General features: G+C 38.8%; 1 protein-coding gene across 1 annotated transcript in view; it reads right to left on the bottom strand.

The window, feature by feature from the left end:
• TSPAN9 (tetraspanin 9) overlaps positions 1–24,821 on the bottom strand; it is a 118,149-nt gene that overhangs the window by 10,231 nt on the left and 83,097 nt on the right. The window contains exons 2-6 of the mRNA XM_063134410.1: positions 20,712–20,903; positions 17,975–18,049; positions 15,642–15,743; positions 13,538–13,675; positions 2,650–2,733 (exon numbers count right to left, since the gene is read on the bottom strand). Of these exons, the coding sequence (XP_062990480.1) occupies positions 2,650–2,733; positions 13,538–13,675; positions 15,642–15,743; positions 17,975–18,049; positions 20,712–20,903 (591 nt within the window). The remainder of the gene's footprint in view (positions 1–2,649; positions 2,734–13,537; positions 13,676–15,641; positions 15,744–17,974; positions 18,050–20,711; positions 20,904–24,821) is intronic.

Genomic DNA, 24,821 nt, shown 5'->3' with positions numbered 1-24,821 from the left:
ATATGTCAGTAAGAATAAAAGAGAATTATTTTAAAATTATATGGAGGTGGTACCTAACTCCGGTTAGAATGAATAAGATAAATAATCAGCAATCAGCAAACTGTTGGAGAGGATGTGGGGGTAAAGGAATGTATTTACATATGTGGTGGGAATGCAACTATGTTCAAAAATTTTGGAAGATGGTGTTTTTGGAGATTGAAGAAATTGTGGAAATGAAGATAGAACGAACACCAAAAGTTGCATTACTGTCACTATTTGAAGATTTAAAATGTAAAAAGGAAATCAAGGAATTGATAATAAATTTGCTGACTGCAGCAAGATTGATAGTAGCTAGGAACTGGAAGATTAAAGGGGAATATTCTATTGAAGAATGGTATAAATAAGTATGGGATATAGCTATTAATGATAAATTGACATGTAATATTAAATGGAGAAGCGGTTTAGCTAAATCAAATGATTTTGAAGGAATTTGGAAACAGTTCCTAATATTTGTGTTTTCTAAGGGAAGTGGGAAACCACCAGCAGAAGAAAGTATGAGATTTTGGAATCAGGAATGAGATCCCGAGGTGGGGGGGTGCACTTGTATGTTAATTTTGATTATGTTATTTAGATAAGATATTATGTATTCAACATTTCAATATTATGTTGTTGTTATGTTTTTTTATTTCTTTTTGTGATAATGTAAATGTGTATGTTTAAGTATTGCAGGAAAAAAATAAAAATTTATATATATAAAAAAAGCAGTTGAACCACCATTTCTTTCCTCTGTCTTTTACTACTCACGTATCTGAGGAAAGCCTTTTTATTGCTTTTAGCATCCCTCGCTAATCTCAGCTCATTCTGAGCTTTAGCCTTCCTGACGCCATTTTGGCACTTCTGCGCCACCTGCCTGTACTCTTCTTTTGTAGCCTGGCCTTCCTTCCACTTCCTGTGTGTATCCCTTTTTGTTTTCAGGTCATCTCTAAGCTTTTTGTGGAGCCACATTGGTTTCCTCTGTTGTCTTCTATCTTTTCTCCTTGTTGGAATTGTTTGTAACTGTGCCTTTAAAATTTCCTTTTTTAAATACTCCCACCCATCCTGCACTCCTTTTCTCATTAGGCTCATTTGCCATGGGACCTTACTTATTATAGTTCTGAGTTTATTAAAATGAGCTTTCCTAAAATCCAGAGTACGTGTATGGCTACACGCAACTTTTGTCTCCTTCATAATCAAGAATTCAAGTATGACGTGGTCACTTTCTACCAGAGTTCCCGTAACTGCCACTTTATCCACTAAGTCATCCCTATTGGTCAATATCAAGTCAAGGATTGCCAATCCTCTAGTTCCTTCCTCCACTTTCTGTAGGAGAAAATTATCACCTACACGTGTCAGGAATTTCTTGGAAGGGGCACTTTTGGCAGTATTGGTCTCCCAACAGATATCAGGGTAATTGAAGTCCCCCATCACTACTACATCACACTTCCTTGAAACACTGGCAATTTGTTTCTCAAAAGTTTCATCCTCGTCTTCTCCTTGATTGGGTGGTCGGTAGTAGACTCCGTTTATCATGTTCTTTTTATTCCTTGCCCCATTTATTTTAATCCAGATGCTCTCGATGGGGCTCCCAGTCTGATCCGCCTGTATTTCTGTGCAGGGATAGGTATTTTTAACATATAGTGCAACTCCACCATTCTTTCTATTTCATCTGTTCTTTCAGGGCTGTGCTGCACTAAGCTAAAGTAGCACACACACTACCACTGTGAAGATATCTATGATTATGAGACCTATACAATGTAAGGATTTATCTATAGATCCACACTGAGGGCCTGTCATTTTGAGAGTGCCTAAGGACTACAAAGTCTTTAATCCAGCCCTTCATATGACTCACTACTGATTGGATCCGTGGTGCTAAGATATCAAAAGAATGCTTCTATTCCTTGTCTGAGCCTGCTGCCCTGAGCCTGAATTGGCTCCTAGATTTCATTGAGAAGAATCTCAAACACGTGCTGCACCAAAAAAAGTTGTATCCAATGTTAGTCCTATTTAGAGAATTATTATTATTATTATTATTATTATTATTATTATTATTAGAGTAGACCTATTCATTTCAACGGGTCTAGTCTTACTAGGACTACCGTTAGATACTACCCATAGTCTTTGTCAAAACGAAATCTGCAGAACTGTGCCTGGGTAATGATTATCACACTGTGAATGTGATAATCAGAATTACCATCCAGAATTACTATCCACTTACAATACTGTTGCAAATTACCAACTTAGGGAAATACAACTTGATACACATTAATAAAGATGAACAGCCACCAGGTGTGGCGAACAAGTGTGGGGCTCCAGCATGCAGCTCACAGTGTGGGCAGGGATGAGTTTAGCCATTCCTTGTCTCCACATATGGTCGCAAATGCATGACGAAATGGTGGCCAATGGGCTCCCCCCCTCCAAATATGATGGCCATTACCTTGTGAAATAGCCCATATTGTTTGGAAGCTGAGAAACTCTTCAAGTTTGAAAGTGACAAAACCATTTGAACAGCAAACTGGCCTAAGAGGAAACTGCATTTTGACCCAGCCATTACCTATATTAATCTATTTGCTCAAAAATAATCATATTTGCCAGTTAGTGAATGCATTACTTGCATTATGAAGATACACATACCTGCATTATCAGGACACACATTCCAGCTGTCCCAAGAATATGTTTATTATCATCAAACCACATCTTGACTTTTTCATAGCACCCCTGAAAAAAATGTTGTTTTAAAAAATCACTTTGATCGCAAACATGATAGGACGTTCAGTTTATATACTGAAAAACAGTTAAATTCACAAAATTCATACAGATTTTTAATCGGCTTAATCATGGTTATAAAATATTGATCCTTTCCAGCTACTCATTTTAAATAAATTGATCCTTTTTGGCTACTCATTCTCAAATATAAAAGATAACATCTAGGACAAATTTAATATAATTGAATAATTCTTTTGAACTATTCTATTTAAAAAGCAATTTGGAAGGTCACATGGCCCTTAATATCAGAATGTCAGCATTTTGGAGACATTTGTAAAATAGATAAATCTACTATAAGGAATTGCCCTTCTGAACAATGACTACACCTCATCATACACAGTCGATGGAATCATAAACACATTGTACACATTTAGATGAGTATACACTCATATGGATATACATTTACACAACAAAATGCAAATTTGCACACCTATTCATGTGCACATAACTTTTTACTGCACGAATGGGGGAATATCTGGCTTTTGAACAGTCCTCACCTGGCTCCCCTAGTCCCTGTCCACCCTTTTATCATTTTATTTCCTCCCTTCTCTACTTCTCTCCTTAAAATCAATTCCTCAAATTTCGTCATTTCTCTACACTCTCCGTTGTCCTTTAACCATTTCTTCGTCCACTGTTCTAATTGATAATAATTTAACCACGATAAATTCTTCTCCTTTAGTACCTCTTCTAATTCTTCTCAAGTCTTCATCCTCCTTAACCAATTTTTTAGCTTCATTATATCCCTCTCTATTAAAATATTCCCCAATTTATCTTTTAGGTTCCCTGGAAAGTTTCCTAACATTATCACTGGTGTTATTGGGGAAATACTTGGAAGTAAATCCTTTTTATATACACACCATATTTCCCAGTGATTTTTTAGAAGGGGGTTCTCTATTTCCTTCCCCCATTTTCTATTATATTCTCTAAAGAATATATTTTCCAATTTCCAATCTTTGTCCATTCCTTTTCTATCCTCCAACCAACTTAAGTCTCCTACTCCTAACATACTTTCATACTTTCTTAGTCTATTAGCTACGTAATATAATTTTATATTTCGGAGTCCTAATCCTCCTTTTTTTGTGTTAAGTACCACCTTTTTTTATTTAATCTCGCTTTCCTATCCCCATTACAAAAATTATTTAAAATATTTTACCAACTTTTTATCTCTTTTTCAGATATTCTTATTGGTAACATTCTAAATACAAAATTTACCTTTGGTAATATCTTCATTTTTACTAAAGCTATTCTTCCAAACCACGATAAATTTAATCCTTTATATTTTTCTAATTTATCTATAACTTCTTTTTTCAAATTGTTTAAATCCTCTAAATTTTTTGTAATTTTAATTCCCAAATATTTAATCATTTCTTTAATTTTCATATTCTTCTCTTTACTTTCCCAATCTTTCCCTTCCTTTTTGGTATAATTAAGTAACATCATCTCTGATTTTGTCCAGTTTATTCTCAATCCTGTAACTTCTTCAAACTCCCCCAGATGTTGCTTAATTCTTTCCATTTTCTCTAATGGATTCTTAATTGTCAACAATGTATCATCTGCAAACATATTTATTATTATTATTTGTATTACATCCTACTCCCTCTATACTATCACCTTCTCTTATCACATTTGCCAATAGTTCTATAACCAATACAAATAGGACCGGTGAGAGTGGGCATCCTTGTCTAGTTCCTCGGGCCAGTTGTATCTTTTCTGTAATTCCATCATTTATCACCACTGAAGCTGTGCTTTGTGAGTCTAATTGTTCAATTATACCTTTGAATCTGTTTCCAAACCCCATTTTTTCTATTATTCTCTTTAGTGCTTGCCAGCTCACACAATCAAACGCCTTAAATATATCCAATGCTATTATTCCTGCTTTTGTCTTTATCTTTTTTACCTCCTGTACCGTGTTTAAAACTCTTCCCACTAAGTTATGCATTTGTCTACCCGCCACAAAACCACACTGATCATCTCCAATATAATTACCTATAAAAGTATTCATCCTCCTTGCCACTATAGCTGAAAATTTTTTTGCATCTTGATTTATTAATGAAATAGATCTATAGGAAACTGGGACTCTAAAGTCCTTATCCGACTTTGGAATTAATATAATTAATTATTGTTTCCACGATGGTGGTATCTTCTCTCGTTTTACTATTCCATTATATAGTTTCGATAATTTTGGTACCAACATTTTTTTGAACGTTTTATAATACTCAGATCCCAACCCATCTAATCCGGGGGATTTACCCCCTTTCAATTTCTCAATAGCTTCCTCTATTTCCTTTTGAGATATATCCTTCTCCATTAAATCTTTATCCTCTTCTATTAGACCCTTCTTTATATGTTTATCTATATATATCTCCATCTTCATCTTTAGTGTATCCTTCTCTTTATATAATTCTTGATAAAATTCCTGAAAAATCTTTATTTTTCCTTTCATAATACTACATGGTTTTCCTAGTTTATCTTTCACTATCCCTATCGAGTTCCTTGACTTTTCCTTTTGTGTGAGCCTCGCTAGCATCTTTGAGTTTTTATTGCTATTCTCAAAATACTCTCTTTTCATATAAATCAAATTCTTCTGTACCTCTTCTAAATTCTTATTATCTAATTCTTTCTTTTTTGCTTGTAATTCTATCAATATTTGTTTATTTCTGCTTTGCAAATACTCTTTTTCTAGCTTCTTAATTCCTTCTTCTAGGTTTTTCTGTATTTCCTCTTGTTGCCTCCTTAAATTACACATTTCTCTAATACAGATCCTTCTAGTCACTGCCTTCATTGTATCCCACACAACTGATGGTGAACTTCCCCCATTCTCATTCATTTCCCATATTTCCGACATTTCTTTCTGCATTTTTTCTACCACCTTATCATATTTTAAGATCCTAGTATTCATCTTCCATCTATTCACCTCCCTATAATCTCTTTTTACTTTAAAATCAAGGGGCATTACTTACCAATGCATGATCCGTTACTTTAATTACCCCTAATTTCGTATTACATACCTTTGTTGCTAAATCCTTTGAGACAAAAATATAATCTATCCTAGAGAAAGTTTTATGAACTGGAGAATTATATGTGTACCCAGGCTCCCCCATCCTAGTTAATTGCCATCCATCAACATAATGCTTCTCTTTTATCATTTTCTTTAAAATTGTAATGTTATTTCTTATTTCAAACCTAGGAGGGTTAGACCTGTCTACTCTATTATCCATAACCATATTAAAATCTCCAGCTAAAATAACATACCCTCTTTTAAATTCCTCTATTTCCCTAAATAATTCTTTAAAAAATTCTTTTTGTCTCTCATTTGGGGCATATACCTTAATTAAGGTATAATAATTACCTTTCAATTGCCCTTGTATCATAATATATCTCCCTTTCTCATCCTTTATACTCTTTTCTATATTAAATCTGCTTTTCTTCGAAATTATTATAGCCACCCCATTTTTTTTGAAGTCCCCAGGGACTATTTTAAACGTATTTCATTCATACCTTCCTTAATTTGATGTGTTTCCTGCAGAAAGATAAAATCGGCCCCCTCTTTATTTAACAATTGCTCAATTCCCTTCCTTTTAACAACTGCCCCCAAACCTTTGACATTGAGTGTTGAGATTCGTATCTTCTTATCCATAATCTTTTTGTTTAATTTCTTTTAGATCCCTTGTGCACCCCCACATTATTAACAAAAACATAAATTTTAACATATAACAACATATAAACACTTTTTAAACTTCCCCTCCCCTTTCCCCCCTCAAACCCCCTCCCTCCCCTCCCCTCTCCCCCTTTCCCCCCCTTCTACTCCGTAGGTGGGACACCCCGGTCATGGCCAACAACCTTAAGTGGGGGGGGGATGAAGCCCACAGTTCTGAGATGGCAAGCCTCCCACTCATTTTTTATTTTGTATTATCTCCCTTTTATTTCCCACTTGGGCTGGACCCTCTCCCTCTCCTTCTTCTTGCTGAGGTGACAAATCGCTATCCATCCCCAGACTTCTCAGCAGCTCCATTCCCTGCTCCAGCGATGTTACTCTGTGCTGTTTTCCGTCTTGCGTGAATCTCAGGAACACCGGGTAACCCCATGAGTAAGCAATGCCCACCCGCTTAAGCTTTGCCAAAATCGGTTTTACACTTCTTCTCCAGACAATGGTTCACTGACAGAGATCATTGTAGATTTGTACTGGTGTTTCTTGAAACTTCAACGTTGCTATTGATCTCAACTTTTTCATAAATTGCTCCTTCTTATAATAATTGCCAAATTTAACCAAAATGTCTTTTGGCATAGCTCTTGATCTATTTCCAGCTACTCTGTGGATTCTGTCGATGTCCTGCTGCGTTATATCGATGTCGGGAACCAGCTCTTTGAACCATCCTAAAATACTCCTCAAATTTTTATCTTGTATTTCAGGGAGATTTTTTATTCGAAGATTCCCCCGTTTCTTCCAATTGAATCAGCCTCTTCTCATGCAGATGAAATTTAATGTTATGCTGAATTAACTGTTGTTCATTCAAATCCACTTGTTTTGATATTTGATTAACTTCTGTTTTAATCTCTTTTACATCTTTCTCAACTTTTACAACTGAAGTATGTAAATTTTCCATTTTCTTAAAAACTTCTTCTTTGATCAGTTTTATTTCTTGAAGCATTGCTTCGCTGTTACCTTCGATCACATCAATAAATCACAACTTTTGATCCTTCCTTTGCCTCAGTAATTCTTCTACGTAATGATTCGTTACTGTCTCTGTATTCCGATAACGCTGTGATTTACAGCATGAAAGCCTCTCTTAGAACTGCATAGCTCCCAAAATCGAAAGTAATTTTTTTAACCCTTTTACAGCTCTCTGAGAGACATTTCAAACTTTTCCGCTTGCAGAGACATTTCACCATTCATTATTATTATAAACAGAACTCACATATCTTGCCAATTAGTGGAGATAATTGCGCTTCTAGGCTTTCTTTTCCAGAGCTGGGAAAAAGCCTACCACTCCATTGAACTGTCAGGCTCCGCCCCCTTTTTCTTTCCCTTTCTAATCCTCTTCCATTTACCTACAGGTCATGCTCTAGGGTGAACTGGTGAGTGAACAATGCTATTATATAGTCTATTAAAAGAAAGCTTTAGGCAACAATTCTATACACAGCTGGGAGTAAGTCCTATTGAACTCAATGGGGCTTACTTTTGAGTACACAAGCATAGGGTTGCACTGCTTGCTTATCTGTGCACTTAACTGTCATAATGGATGGTATTTTTTCTCAATAAAAAGGGGGTAATAAAGTTAGACTAAAGACTAGAATTACCTTCAGCTTTCAGCATGGTGGGGGGCAGATGCCAAAGGCCCACACCCACAAAAAGGCCTGCTGCTGCCTGACCACCACCGCTGACCTGCCAGCAGTCCCTTCCACAGCTAGCCTGTGAGAAGGAGATGCTGGCTCTGCTAGCAGAAGCCCCACTCCTTTTAGGCCAGAGAATGGCTGGTTTATAAATTGAGAAAAGAAAGAGAAAAGAAAACAATATTAAAAATAAAAGAGAGTTGAATAGAATTAACAGATAGCATGGCCATACAAAGAGTATGGCCAGTATTATTTGAATTTGTATAAAGGACATGACTTTTCAGCAGATTTAATGGACGAATGAATTGAAAAACAAAAATTACCAAAATTTACAAAGGAATAAAAACAAATGATGAATGGACCTATATCAATAGGTGAAATAGTGGCGGCAATTAGAAAAATTAAGTTGGGGAAAACCCCAGGACCAGATGGATTGCTGGGCCTATACAATAAGAAACTTGAGGAGGAACTTTTACAACCATTACAGACCACAATGAATGCTATCATGAGCAGTGGGGAGATACCAGAGACTTGGAAGACGGCTTATATAACGCTTATACCAAAAGAGGGGCAGGACTTGACTGTGACAAAGAACTATAGACCAATATCAATATTAAATAATGATTATAAGTTATTTACAGCAATCTTGGCAGAAAGACTCAAGAAAGTCCTACAAGAATTTATACAATAGGATCAAAGTGGCTTTTTACCTAAAAGACAGATGAGAGACAATGTAAAAACAGTTTTAAATGTGGTGGAATAACTGGAAAAACATCCAGAAAACAGGCCACTTTGATTTTCCTGGATGCAGAGAAAGTGTTTGATAACCTTAATTGGAATTTTTTATTTACAACTTTAGAAGAATTGGATTTCAGAACAAATTTCATAAAGTGGGTGAAATCTATATCTCTCTCAAAAAGTGCAAATAATTATTAATGGAGATGTGTCCAAACCATGTGAAATACAAGAAGGGACAAGACAGGGCTGTCCACTGTCACTGCTATTGTTCATTTTAGTGTTGGAACTACTGAATTGAGATATAAGACAAGATGAGCAAATTAGAGGAATAAAGATAAAAAAGGAGACATATAAGTTGAGGGCATTTGCAGATGATTTGGGTTTTACTCTGAATATCAGAGAGCTTCGGCTATTGGGCGGTATAAAAATGTAATAAATAAATAAATAAATAAATAAATATCTTTTAAAGGGTATCAAAATTTTGATGAGCAAACTGAAAGAATTTGGGGCAGTAGCAGGTTTTAAAGTTAATAAACAGAAGACAAATATGTTAACAAAGAATATGAACTCCCAAGAACAATCAAAATTGATAGAAAAGACAGATTTTCAAATTGAAAAGAAGGTAAAATATTTGGGAATTGTTTTGACAAATATGAACTTAAGTTATTTCAGAATAATTATGTTAAGGTTTGGAAGATTAAAAAGTTGCAAAAGATTTAGTAAAATGGGAAAAGGTTCAACTATCACTTTTGGGGAGAATTGCAACAATTAAAATGAATGTTTTGTTAAGAATGTTATTTTTGTTTCAAACAATACCCATTGTAACATCGGATTATCATTTAAGCAGTGGCAGAGAGAGATATCCAGATTTATATGGCAAGCAAAAAAACCAAGAGTTAAAATTAAAATATTACAGGATGCAAAACAAAGAGGAGGGCGGGCTGGATCTACCAGACCTCAAAGTGTATTTCTCTGTCTGCTGCCTAGTGTGGATGAAATATTGGGTGTTGTTGAAAAATAAAAGACTGCTGAAACTGGAAGGACATGAATTGAGATTTGGATGGCATGGTTACTTGTGGTACGATAAAGCTAAGGTTAACATAGAATTTAATAAGCATTATGTGAGACATGTGGTTTTAAGAATATGGAATAAATATAAACCAAGGTTCTGTCAGAAAATACCACTTTGGGTATCAGCACAGGAGGCTATTCATAGAAGGGAATTTACAAATATGCATAAATGGTTGACATAAAATGATGTATTAGAAATGTCATAAGTTAAAATCAAGGGAGGAACTGCTGAAATAAGGTTATACACATCAATGGTTTTCTTATGTACAAATTATGGGAAGGTTTAAATTAGACAAAAAGAATTGAGGTTTGAGCAATCAAAATCTGAATTTGAAATGGCACTATGTACAAACATGGTAAAATGGGCTCAAAATTTTAGATACAATGTCTCAATGGAACAGTGGAAGAATATGTGAGGGAAGGGTTTAAAATTTACATTACGTTCAAAACTTAAAGAAAATTTCTACAAGATGATGTACAAATGGTATATGGCCTTAGCTAGACCTTCCTTTTGTTCTGGGGGAGAGGAGGGGAGACTTCGCATTGTGAATCTCACCCTCGTTTAGACATAAGGCACGATGACCTCAAAAAGAGAGGTGTTGCGTCCGCCATTGTTTTTTTATTCTTAAAGGGCTGGCAGCACACGAGCGCTCCAGCGGAAAGGTAAAAGGTTGGTGTGTGTTTTTTAAATTACTTTCCTCGCTCCCTCCACCCTAACCCCAATGGGTGCAGCGCTCATTGTGCTGCATCACAAAGTGATCTTGATAGGCTGGAGTGCTGGGCTGAAAACAACAGGATGAAATTTAATAGGGATAAATGCCAAGTTCTACATTTAGGAAATAGAAACCAAAGGCACAATTACAAGATGGGGGATACTTGGCTCAGCAATACTACAAACGAGAAGGATCTTGGAATTGTTGTAGATTGCAAGCTGAATATGAGCCAACAGTGCGTTATGGCTGCAAGAAAGGCAAATGCTATTTTGGGCTGCATTAATAGAAGTATAGCTTCCAAATCACGTGAGGTACTGGTTCTTCTCTATTCAGCCCTGGTTAGGCCTCATCTAGAGTATTGCGTCCAGTTCTGGGCTCCACAATTCAAGAAGGATGCAGACAAGCTGGAGCGTGTTCAGAGGAGGGCAACCAGGATGATCAGGGGTCTGGAAACAAAGCCCTATGAAGAGAGACTGAAAGAACTGGGCATGTTTAGCCTGGAGAAGAGAAGATTGAGGGGAGACATGATAGCACTCTTCAAATACTTAAAAGGTTGTCACAGAGAGGAGGGCCAGGATCTCTTCTCGATCCTCCCAGAGTGCAGGACACGGAATAATGGACTCAAGTTAAAGGAAGCCAGATTCCAGCTGGACATCAGGAAAAACTTCCTGACTGTTAGAGCAGTGTGACAATGGAATCAGTTACCTCGGGAGGTTGTGGGCTCTCCCACACTAGAGGCCTTCAAGAGGCAGCTGGACAAGCATCTGTCAGGGATGCTTTAGGGTGGATTCCTGCATTGAGCAGGGGGTTGGACTCGATGGCCTTGTAGGCCCCTTCCAACTCTGCTATTCTATGATTCTATGAATATTGGCTGAATACTGAAAACTGCTGAGGTAATGGTTTACAACAACTCAATAGTCTTGTCCAGAAGTATTATGCTCCTGTTGCAGGTTGGGCATATGCTAGGAGCCAGTGACTTACAGCAACCTTGCAGCGTAGCCTTAGCCCCACTGAGGGTCAAAATTGGGGCTGAGGCTTGGCTAGTTTCCCGGTGGAAAACACACACACATATGTAAACCATCCCTCAGGTTGTAGCAAAGGTCAGTCTACTTAAATTGCTCCTTCAGAATGCCTCTCAGACCAGATCCAGCATTCAACTGCATGCAAGAAGCCTCGTGCTCCAATAACTGGCATGCATACAGGTCGTGTTTCAAATGCTCCACTCGCCAGTTCAATTTTGCCCACCAAGGAATCCTGCTTGGTTTGTTTCCTGAGTGGGCATCTGCTGTCCAATCACATGTACAGTAAAAACTTGGCTTTCTCCATTGATTTTTAAAAGAATATCTCACTTTTAGCTGGGTAAGTGGGGAGCGCAGAGTAAAGAGGTCTTTACTGAAATCAGAAATTGATGTATGATGCAAAGATTTGCACAAATCAAAGCTTGGAAAAATGCCTAAAAGAAAAAAAAAACCCTAAAGGTCAACTTTATCTGTTAAACTGGCACTTAATGCATCTTGTTAAAGGAGCATGGGGCAGCTCTTTTAGTTAAGGTGAGCTGCAAAAAAAAAAAAAAAAAAGTTTCGCTATTTTAAGCTGCAAAATTCTACTGCTTATAGAAATGACATACATTTTGCTAATAACTTGGTATACATGTTCTATCTGATGATGTCTACAATTGTGCAAAATTTCAAACTGACCTGATAAAAAATTGCCAGAAGTACAACAAATTTAATAATGCTGAATATTGACACATCTATACCTTTTTCTCCAAGCTGTAGTTCATCATAACATATATTTCTTCAAATTTCTTCAAACTACTGGATTGTTAGGGAGGTGTGCATTTCATTGGTTTGGTAAAATTCTGAGCAGCGGTTCAGTTTTTTCTGCACCATGAAAGCCTGTTACAACAACTGCTGGCAAAATTATGTCAGTTCCACTCTGAAGCCAGAGTGTTATATATTTTTATTATAGTACTTTTATCCTTCCCTTTAGCCAAAAAGGCTCTCAAGGTGGCTTACAAAAATGTTTCTTAAGACAGTCCCTGCCCACAGGCTTACAATCTAAAAAACATGACACAAAAGGAAAGGGGATTGGGAGGGAGGAGGGGGGAAAAAGCAAATTCAGGCACTTGATTCTTGTTGTTTCTATTGGCATTCTGTTACAAAGGGCTTCTATGCAAAAGGCTTAGTCTTTTAGTTATGGAATGTGCCCTCACAAGGTGAGAGTTCTCATTACTACATGGATTGGGATCCTAGCATTGGGGTGCGTGTGTCGGGAGACCCTCCCATGGCATTCAACTGAAAGGTAAATTGCAGGCATATGACAAAGTGTTAAAGCCCCCTACTCACCACTCCGTATGAGGTCCTATGAGTTTACATTTGAGTGGGTGGGGGGGACTACAACCATACCCAGCTACATCTTTAAAGTAATATGCAGTTTGACACTTAGAGAATTTGGAATGCACAGGTGTCAGAGCAGAAGGATCCAGGGCCTCATACCACCATTCTGAAATCAAAAATGCCCTGCAAGGGCTTTGACCATTGCTCTTACTCTCTATGAACAAAGGCTATTGTGGTGCGCTCATGATTGCTCACTCAGGGTAGCTTACAGGTTCTTTACATGACAACATCCTCCTCCAAAGGTTCTCCCCTGCTTTACCACAGGTTTTTTAGACTGAGGAAAACACAGACTTTTTCTGAATGGTGTTATATTTATAGAGTGTAATTGCACAATTCTGCTATATCACAGCACCATCTAGAGGCTCTATAATGAAACATCTAGAAAGGCAGAGAAAGAACCCCCACCAAAAAAGAGCACCTGTAAAGAGCCAATCTGCTCCCCAAGAGACCACAAAACCTGGAGCCAGCTCTGCGAAAAACAGATTATACATAAGCTAGTATTACCGTTTTCCACACTAAACTCGTATTGGTAGAATTCTGACCACAGTCTTGGGAATTTTCCATGCAACATCTGTCAGGGACAGTTTTGTCACCCAGTACCGGGTACCAGTCTTTGTAATCTGTAACCCCACAGCAGTGCATCTATGAGACAGGGACAAAAAGAGACCTTATACAGCTTGAAACTGAAAACACATTTTAGAGATGTCTTGTTAAGATCACCACATTACAGAATCACAGAGTTGGAAGGGACCTTAGAAATCCTGTAGCCCAACCTATGCTCAATGCAGGGTGCATCTCTGGCGTCCTTGATAGAGGGTGATCTAGCCTCTGCTTCAATGCCTCAAGTGAAGAATATGAGCCAGCAGTGCGATATGGCTGCAAGAAAGGCAAATGCTATTTTGGGCTGCATTAATAGAAGTATAGCTTCCAAATCATGTGAGGTACTGGTTCCTCTCTATTCGGCCCTGGTTAGGCCTCATCTTGAGTACTGCTCCACAATTCAAGAAGGATGCAGACAAGCTGGAGCGTGTTCAGAGGAGGGCGACCAGGATGATCAGGGGTCTGGAAACAAAGCCTATGAAGAGAGACTGAAACAATAACTGGGCATGTGTAGCCTGGAGAAGAGAAGATTGAGGGGAGACATGACAGCACTCTTCAAATACTTGAAAGGTTGTCACACAGAGGAGGGCCAGGATCTTTTTTCGATCATCCCTGAGTGCAGGACACGGAATAATGGGCTCAAGTTACAGGAAGTCAGATTCTGGCTGGACACCAGGAAAAACTTCCTGTTAGAGCAGTACAACAATGGAACCAGTTATCTAGGGAGGTCGTGGGCTCTCCCACACTAGAAGCATTCAAGAAGCAGTTGGACAGCCACCTGTCAGGGATGCTTTAGGGTGGATTCCTGCACTGAGCGGGGGGTTGGACTTGATGGCCTTATAGGCCCCTTCCAACTCTACTATTCTATGATTCTAAGAGCCCCCCACCCTCACCCCTCTTGAGGCAATATGTTGTACTTCTGAACAGCTCCCACTGTTTGGAAATTTCTTCTAATGTTAAGCCGAAATCTGATTTCTACATGTTGGTTCTAGTCCTGCTCTTGGGAGCAACAGAGAACAAGTCTTTTGCATAAAAGCCTTTTAAATATTTGAAGACAACTATCATGTCTCTTCTCCATCCTAAACATACCAGCTATTTCAACCTTTCCTCATAGGACTTGGTTTCCAGACCCCTCTCCATCCTGATTGCTCTTCTCTGGATGATTCCAACTTGTCAATGTCGTTCTTAAACTGGAGCACCTAGAACTAGACACAGTTCCACCGATGTGATCTGACTGATGCAGAATAGAATGAAACTATTCTGTGATCTGGACACTGTGCTTCTGTTATTGCAGCCCAAGATTTATCAGCTTTCTTACCTGATGGCTCATATTCAGCTTGTGATCCACTAAGACACTTAGATCCTTTTCACATATACTGCTGCCAAGCTAGGTCTCTACCATCCTATATTTTCATCTTTTGATTTTTTTGTACCTAAATGCAAGACTAATTTATCTCTGTTGAATCACACCTTGTAAAATTTGGTCCAGTGTTTCAGCCTCTCTAGAACCTTTTGAATCTTGATCTCGTCTTCCATGGGGTTGGCTCTCCCTCCTAGCTTCACAACATCTGCAAATTTGATAAGCAGCTTCTCTACATCCTCATCCAAGTCATTTGTAAAAATGTTAAACAGCCACAGGGCCGAAGGCAGAGCACTGGGGGGCTCCACTTGACATAGATACTGAGATCACCACATTATTAGAGTTAGTCATTTTTTTAATATCTCATTTTTCGACATTAATTTCAAAAATGGCTGGGTTATTTAAAAAAAAACACTTTGATACTAAGAAGTGAATATTTGCAGATAATTAGAGTCCTGAAATATAACCCCTGTATGCTTTAAACTCAGAATATCATTTGATACCAGTTTTAGATCATTCCACTTATTAATAATGTGCTGTGGATGGCCCATACCAGGATTATTCAGCATATGGATGAGACATGACAATTATTAACAGGTGCAGAAGGAGTTTGTGTCATTTTATAAAGAAATATGCCAATGTCTTTACCTCTGCTTGAATGATATTCCAGGCATTCTTCAGTCCAACATTATTGTCTGTGTTGTAAAGCTTGAGACCTTCTTTCAAATCCTGCTTTGCATTTTCATTAACCTGTTTCATATAAACAAGTGTAAGCAAGGTCACAATTTGTTAGGATTATAACTATTTATAAGTGAAACCCTTCGATATGATCTTGTTAGACATTGCATATGTATGGGAAAGCAAATGGTGCAGAATCTCTCCCTCTTGTGTGTCAATTTCATTTTGCAATCTGAGAACTATTTACATCTTTTAAGAAGTGTTTTCCAATTTATGCAAAGAGTAGATTGAATGGAAAGGAGACCCAGTGCTTTCTTCTAGCAGCTGACCATATGCCATATGGGGGATATGGTCATACAATTATTATTATTATTATTATTATTATTATTATTATTATTATTTATTGCATTTGTATACCGCCCCATAGCTGAAGCTCTCTGTTCACATAAGATAAAACACTTAAAAACAATATACAAAGATTAAAAACCACAAGAACAAGCAAAATACACATACATTTAAAACCACTATAACAACTTTAAAAATGATGTGCCAAAAAAGAGACCCAGAGTCATTACATATTGCTAAATGCCTGGAAGAAGAGAAAAGTCTCGACCTGGCACCGAAAAGATGACTATGTCGGCACCAGGCGGGCCTCATCAGGGAGATTGTTCCACAGTTGGGGGGCCACTACAGAGAAGGCCCTCACTCTTGTTGTGGCCACCCTCCGAGCTTCCCTCGAAGTAGGCACCCGGTGGAGGACCTTAGATGTTGAACATACTGTTTGAGTAGGTTCATGTCAGGAAAGGCGTTCTCTCAGGTATTATAGTCCCAAGCTGTGTAAGGCTTTATAGGTTCAAACCAGCGCCTTTAATTTGACCCGGAAACATACAGGCAGCCAATGCAAGCGGGCCAGAATTGGTGTTATATGCTTGAACCTTTTGGTCCCAATTATCAATTTGGCCGCTGCATTTTGCACAAGCTGCAGCTTCTGAACTGTCTTCAAAGGCAGCTCCATGTAGAGTGCATTGCAGTAATCTAACTTGGAGGCTACCAGAGTGTAGACAACTGCAGCCAGGCTATCCCTGTCCAGATAGGGGCGTAGCTGAGCCACCAACCGAAGCTGGTAAAAGGCAATCCGTGCCACTGAGGCCAGTATTGACACATATACAATATGTGTCACACAATTTTAACACTATATGTGTAGGAGTCCTATTAAATATTTCAAAACATATTTTAATTAAGAGAAGTTTTGTCTTTTTCCAGAAAATATGTATCTAAGTCTTGTGTGATGACATGGATGAACTGTTGGACTTGAACTCGGGAAACTTGGTTTAAATCCTCACTCAGCTATAAAGCTCACTGCCAGCCATTATTTCTCAACCTAACCTTCCTTATTATGAGGATGTTATGAAATCTGACTCTAACATTCATTCATTCATTCATTCACACATTTATTTATTTTTTAGAATGTAAGCCTGAGGGTAGTTACTGTCTTCTTTATTGATACATTGTAAGCCGCTCCGAGAGCCTTTTGGCTGAGGTGCGGGATAAAAATACTCTAAATAAATAAAATAAAATAAAATAAAATAAATAAATAAATAAATAAAAAATTCGTTGAAATTCAGAGTATTTTTTGTCATATGATGGCTAGGACAGCTTACAAATTATTAACATTTAAACATCCCACAATTTATTACAGTAGAACTGCACAATAAGAATATAAAATAAAAAGGCAGAAAACATTTCAAACTAAGTTAAAAAACAACAACACAAATGTACCAGAAATTGACATGCGTGCACGCACGCACGCGTGCACACACACACACACACAAAATATATCAATTGGGGTCAGAGAATATTCCCATATAATTATTCATGATGGTCTCTCCCCCCCCACCCTGCCCTGTCCCTTAATTCTATACACATTTTTCCACTTGGGACTAGGAGTGATCAATAGTCTAATACCACTATTGGGCTCACAACCCTGTTGGGAAGAAGTATTCATGTTCACAGCTAATGTTCTATAATATAATATAATTTCCATCAGCATGATGTATGGCTTAGCAATGAGCTGATTGCCATTCTCTGGTGAATCTTGCATACCATCACCAATGTGCTTCTACATTTTCCATCTGCTTAGCTCTTTTTGCAGTTCTTTACTCTGCTAAATGTAACCTTTCTAGAGAACCTTCTTCCATATAATTCCTCCCTTGATACCAATTATCTGTGGAGGGGGGAAATGTTGAAGCCCAGAATATATAGCTTAACTTCTGAGAGGGGCAAAACCTCTGAATGGGGCTTACCTTGTCCATATAAACAAAGAATAAAATGAGTAATATCAGTTCAGCCAGGAGAATGATCAGCAAAACAATGAAAAACTGAAAGAAAAAAGGAACAAAGAGGAACGTTACAATTAAAGAAGGTGAAAGTTTAGAATGTCTTACAGAAATGTATATGGAATCATGAGTTGTTGTATCTATAGTGCTAAATATTGTGATAAATTCATGTCTAGGACAATTAGCTTTGTATCATGATTTTCTTATGTCCTCTGACTTTCTTTTCTGTTAACTTCACCAAGGTGAAGTTAACTTTTATTTTATTTTATTTGTACAATATGTATTATCACTTTTTAAAAGGACTTATTACATAGTGACTAGGAATCTGTAGGATAAGGCATTGAATGTGGTACGGGGCATGGAACTCAGCTTCCTGAGATTCTCAAGGGGTGGGGAGAGACAAAATGGAAAAGACCTGTAATTGGGCTAGATGGAACAACTATTAGGTGCATCCACAGTTGGCTACAGAATAAGAATCAGAGTGCTTATCAATGGTACCTTCTCAAACTGGGGGAGGTAAAGAGTGGGATACCGCAGGGCTCAGTCCTGGGCCCAGTGCTCTTCAACATTTTTATTAAATAATTTGCATGAGGAGGTGCAGGGAATGCTTATCAAATTTGCATATGACACAAAATTGGGTGGGATAGCTAATTCCCAGGAAGAAAGAAACAAACTTCAAAGTGATCTTGATAGGCTGGAGTGCTGGGCTGAAAACAACAGAATGAAATTTAGGGATAAATGCCAAGTTCTGCACCTAGGAAAAAGAAACCAAATGCACAGTTACAAGATGGGGGATACTTGGCTCAGCAATACTACAAATGAGAAGGATCTTGGAATTGTTGTAGATCACAAGCTGAATATGAGCCAACACTATGACGTGGCTTCAAAAAAAGAAAATGCTATTTTGGGCTGCATTAATAGAAGTATTGCTTCCAAATTGCACAAAGTACTGCTTCGCCTCTATTCAACACTGGTTAGGCCTCATCTAGAGTATTGCATCCAGTTATGGGCACCAAACTTCAAGAGGGATGAAGATAAGCTGGAGCGTGTTCAGAGGATGGTAATGAGGATGATCAAGGGTCTGGAAACAAAGCCCTATGAGGAGAGACTGAAAGAACTGGGCATGTTTAGCCTGGATAAGAGAAGATTGAGGGGAGACATGATAGCACTCTTCAAATACTTAAAAAGTTGTCACACAGAGAAAAGCTAGGATCTCTTCTTGACTATCCCAGAGTGCAGGACACAGACTAATGGGCTCAAGTTATACGAAGCCAGATTTTGGCTGAACATCATGAAAAACTGCCTGACTGTAAGAGCAGTACTGCCATAGAACCAATTACCTAGGGGGGCAGTGAGCTCTCCCACCCTAGAGGCATTCAAAAGGCAGCTGGACAGCCACCTGTCAGGGATGCTTTAATATGGATTCCAGTATTGAGCAGGGGGTTGGATGCGATGGCCCTATAGGCCCCTCTCAAGGCTACTATTCTATGATTCTAAATATTCCATGTCTTTAAGATTTGTCAAATGCTAGCTTGACAGTGCAGGGGGTTTCTTATCCAGATTAGGTGTAATGCGGGGAGGAACATGCCGCTTCCTGATGAAAATAATCCCAGAACCTCTAATTTTAAAAAGAGTTAGTTATAATTATTTTAAAAAGTGAGACAAGTAGGGCAACTTGGGTGCCAATAATGATATCTGGGGAGTTGCCTGCTGCCACCCTAGAATATGCACAAGCTAGAGCAACAAGTGTTGCCTTGAAAGTGAATATTACAAGAGAGGAATATTCTCCAGAAAATAAATTATAATTCTGATTATTTCAGTCTGTGGGTGGGATATAAAAGGGGAGAGAAGCCTGGATCATCTGATAATCGACATGGCCATGGAATCAGCAGTGCTTCCTGTTGATATCTGGAGAGGCTGGGTTTCCACTCCTGGGCCACCTCCCCACCCTGCTGCTCTGTTCTTATGAATGGGAACTGCAGGCTAGATACTCTGACTGTGAAAACAACTACTTTGTAATTTTGGAAGTTTTATGAATGAAAAAGGCAGGCTAGTTACTCTGCCTGGTGAAAGCTAAAACTGTTCAACTGTGGAGGGTAGGAATAGGGCTGTAGCACTTTTATAAATGAGAGACAGGGGCTAGATATCCCCAATTGTGCAGTTGGGGAGGCTGGGTATGGCTGTGCAGTGATTCTATGATCTGGAAAGGCAGGCTGGTTATTCTGACTGGCGACTATAGTGCCAATGGGGGCAAACCCATTGAGTGAATGGGGAAGGGGAGGGGCAAACCCACCCTTGACCACGTCACAGCAAGGACACAGAGGCAGGCCCAGGGTTTAATGTGGGCGGATAGGGCAGACTGCAGCAGAACTGCCTGGGAACTGTTTTAAGTGAAAAATATGGACTTTCAGAAAAATGCGTTTTTTCAAGAGGGAAGCGGTTGGTTGGCTGCAGGCGGGTGTCACAAAGGGCCTCAAAATGCTCCCCCTCAACACTGGTGTAGGGTGGCTGCAGGACTCTTAACTTTAAATGGAAATTAAGGGCTTGTTTTTTACTGTGGACCTGGTTAGGGTGGGAAGCGCTTCCTAGTGGGGCAGGGCAGAGAGGGCAATTTCTCAGTCTTCTGGTTTGAAGCATGCTTTGTACAGAACAAAACAAACAAACAAATACAAACAAAGACAAGAAATCTGCTCTTCCTACTTACGCTTAGAAGGAGGCACTTATTTTCCTTGATAGCACCCAAGCAGCCCAGGAAGCCAGTCACCATGATGATGGTACCAATGGCAATGACCAGGTTGGCAGCTGACAACGACGGGAAGCTGGGAGAAAATGTGGCAAAGTTTCCTTGTGACACTGATAGCCATATTCCCACACCCAAGAGCCCGCAGCCACATAACTGAAGAGAAAGAGAGAGACATGTGTTTTTTTTAAAAAAGAAGCTTTTGCAATCTGGACACAAATTGAAATATATATTTATTATTATTATTATTATTATTATTATTATTAATAATAATAATAATAATAATAATAATAATAATAATTTATACAGTGCCATTAACATTCATGGTGGATCTGTCTTATATTTTAAGTTATCAGAAGACAAACCTGAAAATGTGCAGCACCCAAATCAAGCCTTTACATGTATAAAGGTATAGAACAGTCTTCTGTTTTTGTATCTTGGTTGGTTTTATCTTTTTTTTTTTTTAATCTGGGGGTAAATTTTTTTTGTGTGTGCTGGTGAATATGTCAAAAGTTTAATTGGATTATAGGAGCCAGGATGCATGCAGAGAAAGAAGAATCATCTGTGCGGGAGGCCAGAGCAAAGTCAGAAGAATTGCTTAGGAAAAGGAATCTGAGGAAAATGTGGAAAAGAAACTACAATTCTAATTGGTTAGAGTTATGGGTGTGGGGGAGGAATAATTAATTTTAAGATAAGAAGTCTAAGGCAGAAACAAAGAAACAGAGAGAGTAGAAAAGAAAAGAAAGGTCAGGAAGTGTCAGAACAGCTGAAACTGAAAAACTGGTTGAAAAAGTGCTGGATTTATGTTACCAGTTTTAAAATCTCTTCACTGGCTGCCAATTAATTTCCGAGCAAGGTATAAAGTGTTGGTTATCACCTTTAAAACCCTGCGTGGTTTGGGTCCAGGCTACCTACAGGATCACTTTCTCCCATACAATCCGGCCCGCACACTCAGGTCCTCTGGGAAAAATCTACTTCAGCTAGCAAAAACTAGATTAACAATTGTTACCCAGAGGACCTTCTCTTCTGCTGCTCCCAGACTGTGGAATGGCCTGCCGGAGGAGACTCGTCAACTTAACAGTCTACTAGCATTCAAGAAAGCTATAAAGACTGATCTCTTCCAGAAGGCCTATACAGTGGAGTTTTAAGATGTTTTTAAAATGTTTTTAAATTTTTAAAATGTTTTAGATTTTGAAACCTTTTTCTATTAACATTTCCTTCAGTATTTTAAATATTTATTATTATTATTATTATTATTATTTCATTAAATACTTAAAACATTAAACAACACTTCAGACTATAAGTGATCACAATATGGCATAAACCTCCATATTCAATATTGTAGTGCCAAAGTTACACTAGATATAGAGAATTGCACAATGTATATATTCATTTTCTATTCATCTATTCAAATGATCAGGTGATCTGAAGTAATTTTCTTTTTTGTTAAGAATGGAAACTATATCACTATAAAACTACCTTCCTTGGATATCTCCCAATCAATCTACTGTGATGATGAGTGAGCTTCTTGACTAGGACTACTTTTCAAATCCTAGTATGGCACCCTTGGACCATATGCCACCATTGGACTTGGTTTTCCACACTTTTGCTACCTCCAAACATGCTGTTCCTAATAAAAGGTAGACTAATTCTTCATGGCTTACAATTATATCATAACAAATGGATAACACCCTAATAAAGAATTAGATGCAATTTGTTGTTGTATCATGTCTCAAGATTTCCCACCACATCTGGATCAGGATTCCTCCAGAATGACATCTTTCCCTGGAATGACATCCTCATTGCTCTCAATTTATATGGTGTAATCTCATTGGTGTAAGGTAGGGATGGCAAACTCCACCACACCCTGTTTGGGGCCTGCTCGCTGGACTCCTGCCAGCTGCCAGATGGTCTGCTTGAGACTATTCTTTTTCCTGTGGGCCGCCCATTTTGCACAAAAACTGTAGGTATCAATATTACAGAAATCACAATTTGCACAAAATTGCAGCCATAAATAGCACCATTTGAGCATTTTCGTGTGTGCAAACTGCACTATCCATAATATCTATACCTGTGGCTTTTGTGCAAAATGGTGGCTCGTGAAAAAAAGAAAAAGGTGGGAAAATGTGAGCTTGCCCAACTTGGTGCACGCCAAGTTGAGCAGTTCAGGGATCTGCGGGTTGGCATCTAGGGGAGCCAATCTTGCCAAAACTTGCCAAGCTCCAACCCAAAACTGGATTCCCTAGTGTAAGTTGCCACCTGAACACAAGCTTAAGCATTAATTTTTTTGTGGGCTAATGTGGTTCTTAACAGCTGCTTGGATCACATTGATTCCCAATTTACTTCTGACATTGTTGGTCCCAAATTCTCTCAAACTTATTTTGACCCCACATACTTTTGCAATCATTATCATATATATTATAGGAGCCACAGTTGTGGCTCATATTAGATAAGATATCAGCAAAATAAGAGTTCTGTAAGGTTAAATTGTAATCAGGGCGTGGGTTGTTGTAACCTTAATACAATTGAAAGGGTTTCACCAACCTTTCTGAAATTTGCACGTGCTAAAAAGAAATGTCTATTTTATATAACCTGAAAATTTCAGGAAGACTGGTTAACGAGATTGAGGGAGAAAGGGCAGTTAACAGGAAAACAATCATAGCATCATAGAATAGTTGGAAGAGTTGGAAGGTGCCTACAAGGCCATTGAGTCCAACCCCCTGCTGAATGCAGGAATCCACCTTAAAGCATCCCTGACAGGTGGCTGTCCAGCTGCCTCTTGAATGCCTCTAGTGTGGGAGAGCCCATGACCACCCTAGGTAAATGGTTCCATTGTCGTACTGCTCTAACAGTCAAGAAGTTTTTCCTGATGTCCAGCAGGGTTCTGGCTTCCTGTAACTTGAGGAAATCTCACACACTTAAAAGTGTTCCTGAAAACATATGTTGGCTACCATTTGTACCCATGTTTTGGGGAAAAACTATAAACAATTAACTTTATGGATTGATGTTTTTCAATTCTCTTTTTACTCCAGTTGGTGGAATGGATTTTTTTTAAAAATCTCATTTACTTATTTTTAAAATAATGTTTATTTGTATAATGAAAGTATATGGGAGTCTCATAACATTGAGCTTGGAAATGTTGAGGGTGGCGGGGAGGGAATAACTGGTGTGGAGGAAAAAGGAAAAGCAAGCAGTAGTAGCAGCTGCAGCAAAGTAGTGAGTTTCTGGGACCTCTGTGTGTGTGTGTGTGTGTGTGTGTGTGTGTGTGTGTGTATCACCTCAACATGACCCCACCCCTTCTGTTTTCTGGTCTGCACTCCCACCCATTCCACTTCTTGTTCTGCTCCCTGCTTCCCCTTAATCATTGTGTTGCCAAGATCCCTTCTGGGGTTCAAGTGCTGGGAACAGAGGCCATACAAAGAAGCTATGGAATGGAATAGGAGTGAAACTTTGGTTCATAAGCAAACCTGTCTTTCCTTGAAGGCAGAAAGGCTTGCTGGGCAGAAAAATCCTAGGCAATGGAGGAGGAGAGGGATCTTTTGATCCTGACCACTGGCCATGCTGACAGGGAAAATGAGTCCAGGACATCTGGGGGGCACCAGGCTGGTAGAAGACTGGTGTGGAGTAATCAGTCTCTGAGAGTTGGGTCAGAAGGGCAGCAGGAACACTGGTGAGCACTCATGAGGCCCGTGTCTGCTTGGCACATGCCTGTTCTGGCCCACTGGGTTAATGGTTAAAGTTAAAGCCATTAACACAGCGGGGGGAAATGCCCAATTTCTGGAGCCTCTGGAAAGTGCACATCCCCCCCCATTCTGCTAATGGCGGGTGGCATTAACAGAGTAGGGGAAATGCGTACTTTCTGGAGGCTCCAGAAAGCACAGTTTCCCCCCTCTCCTACAATGGGGGCCCTAAAAGCCCTCTTAATGCAAACGTAACAGAACCTTTTTCCAGATCCTTTGGAAAGTGCGCATTTCCCCCTGCATTGTTAATGGCAACCACCACGCCTGAGCACTGGGGCTGATGGAAACTGAGGTGGGTCTGCACTCACACTCCACTTTTAATAATAAATAATAA

This window comes from Elgaria multicarinata, chromosome 9 (assembly GCF_023053635.1).
Source record: "Elgaria multicarinata webbii isolate HBS135686 ecotype San Diego chromosome 9, rElgMul1.1.pri, whole genome shotgun sequence".
Classification (NCBI taxonomy): Eukaryota; Metazoa; Chordata; class Lepidosauria; order Squamata; family Anguidae; genus Elgaria; species Elgaria multicarinata.
Note: the sequence above shows the minus strand (reverse complement) of the source record. Positions and strands in the feature narration are given on the sequence as shown.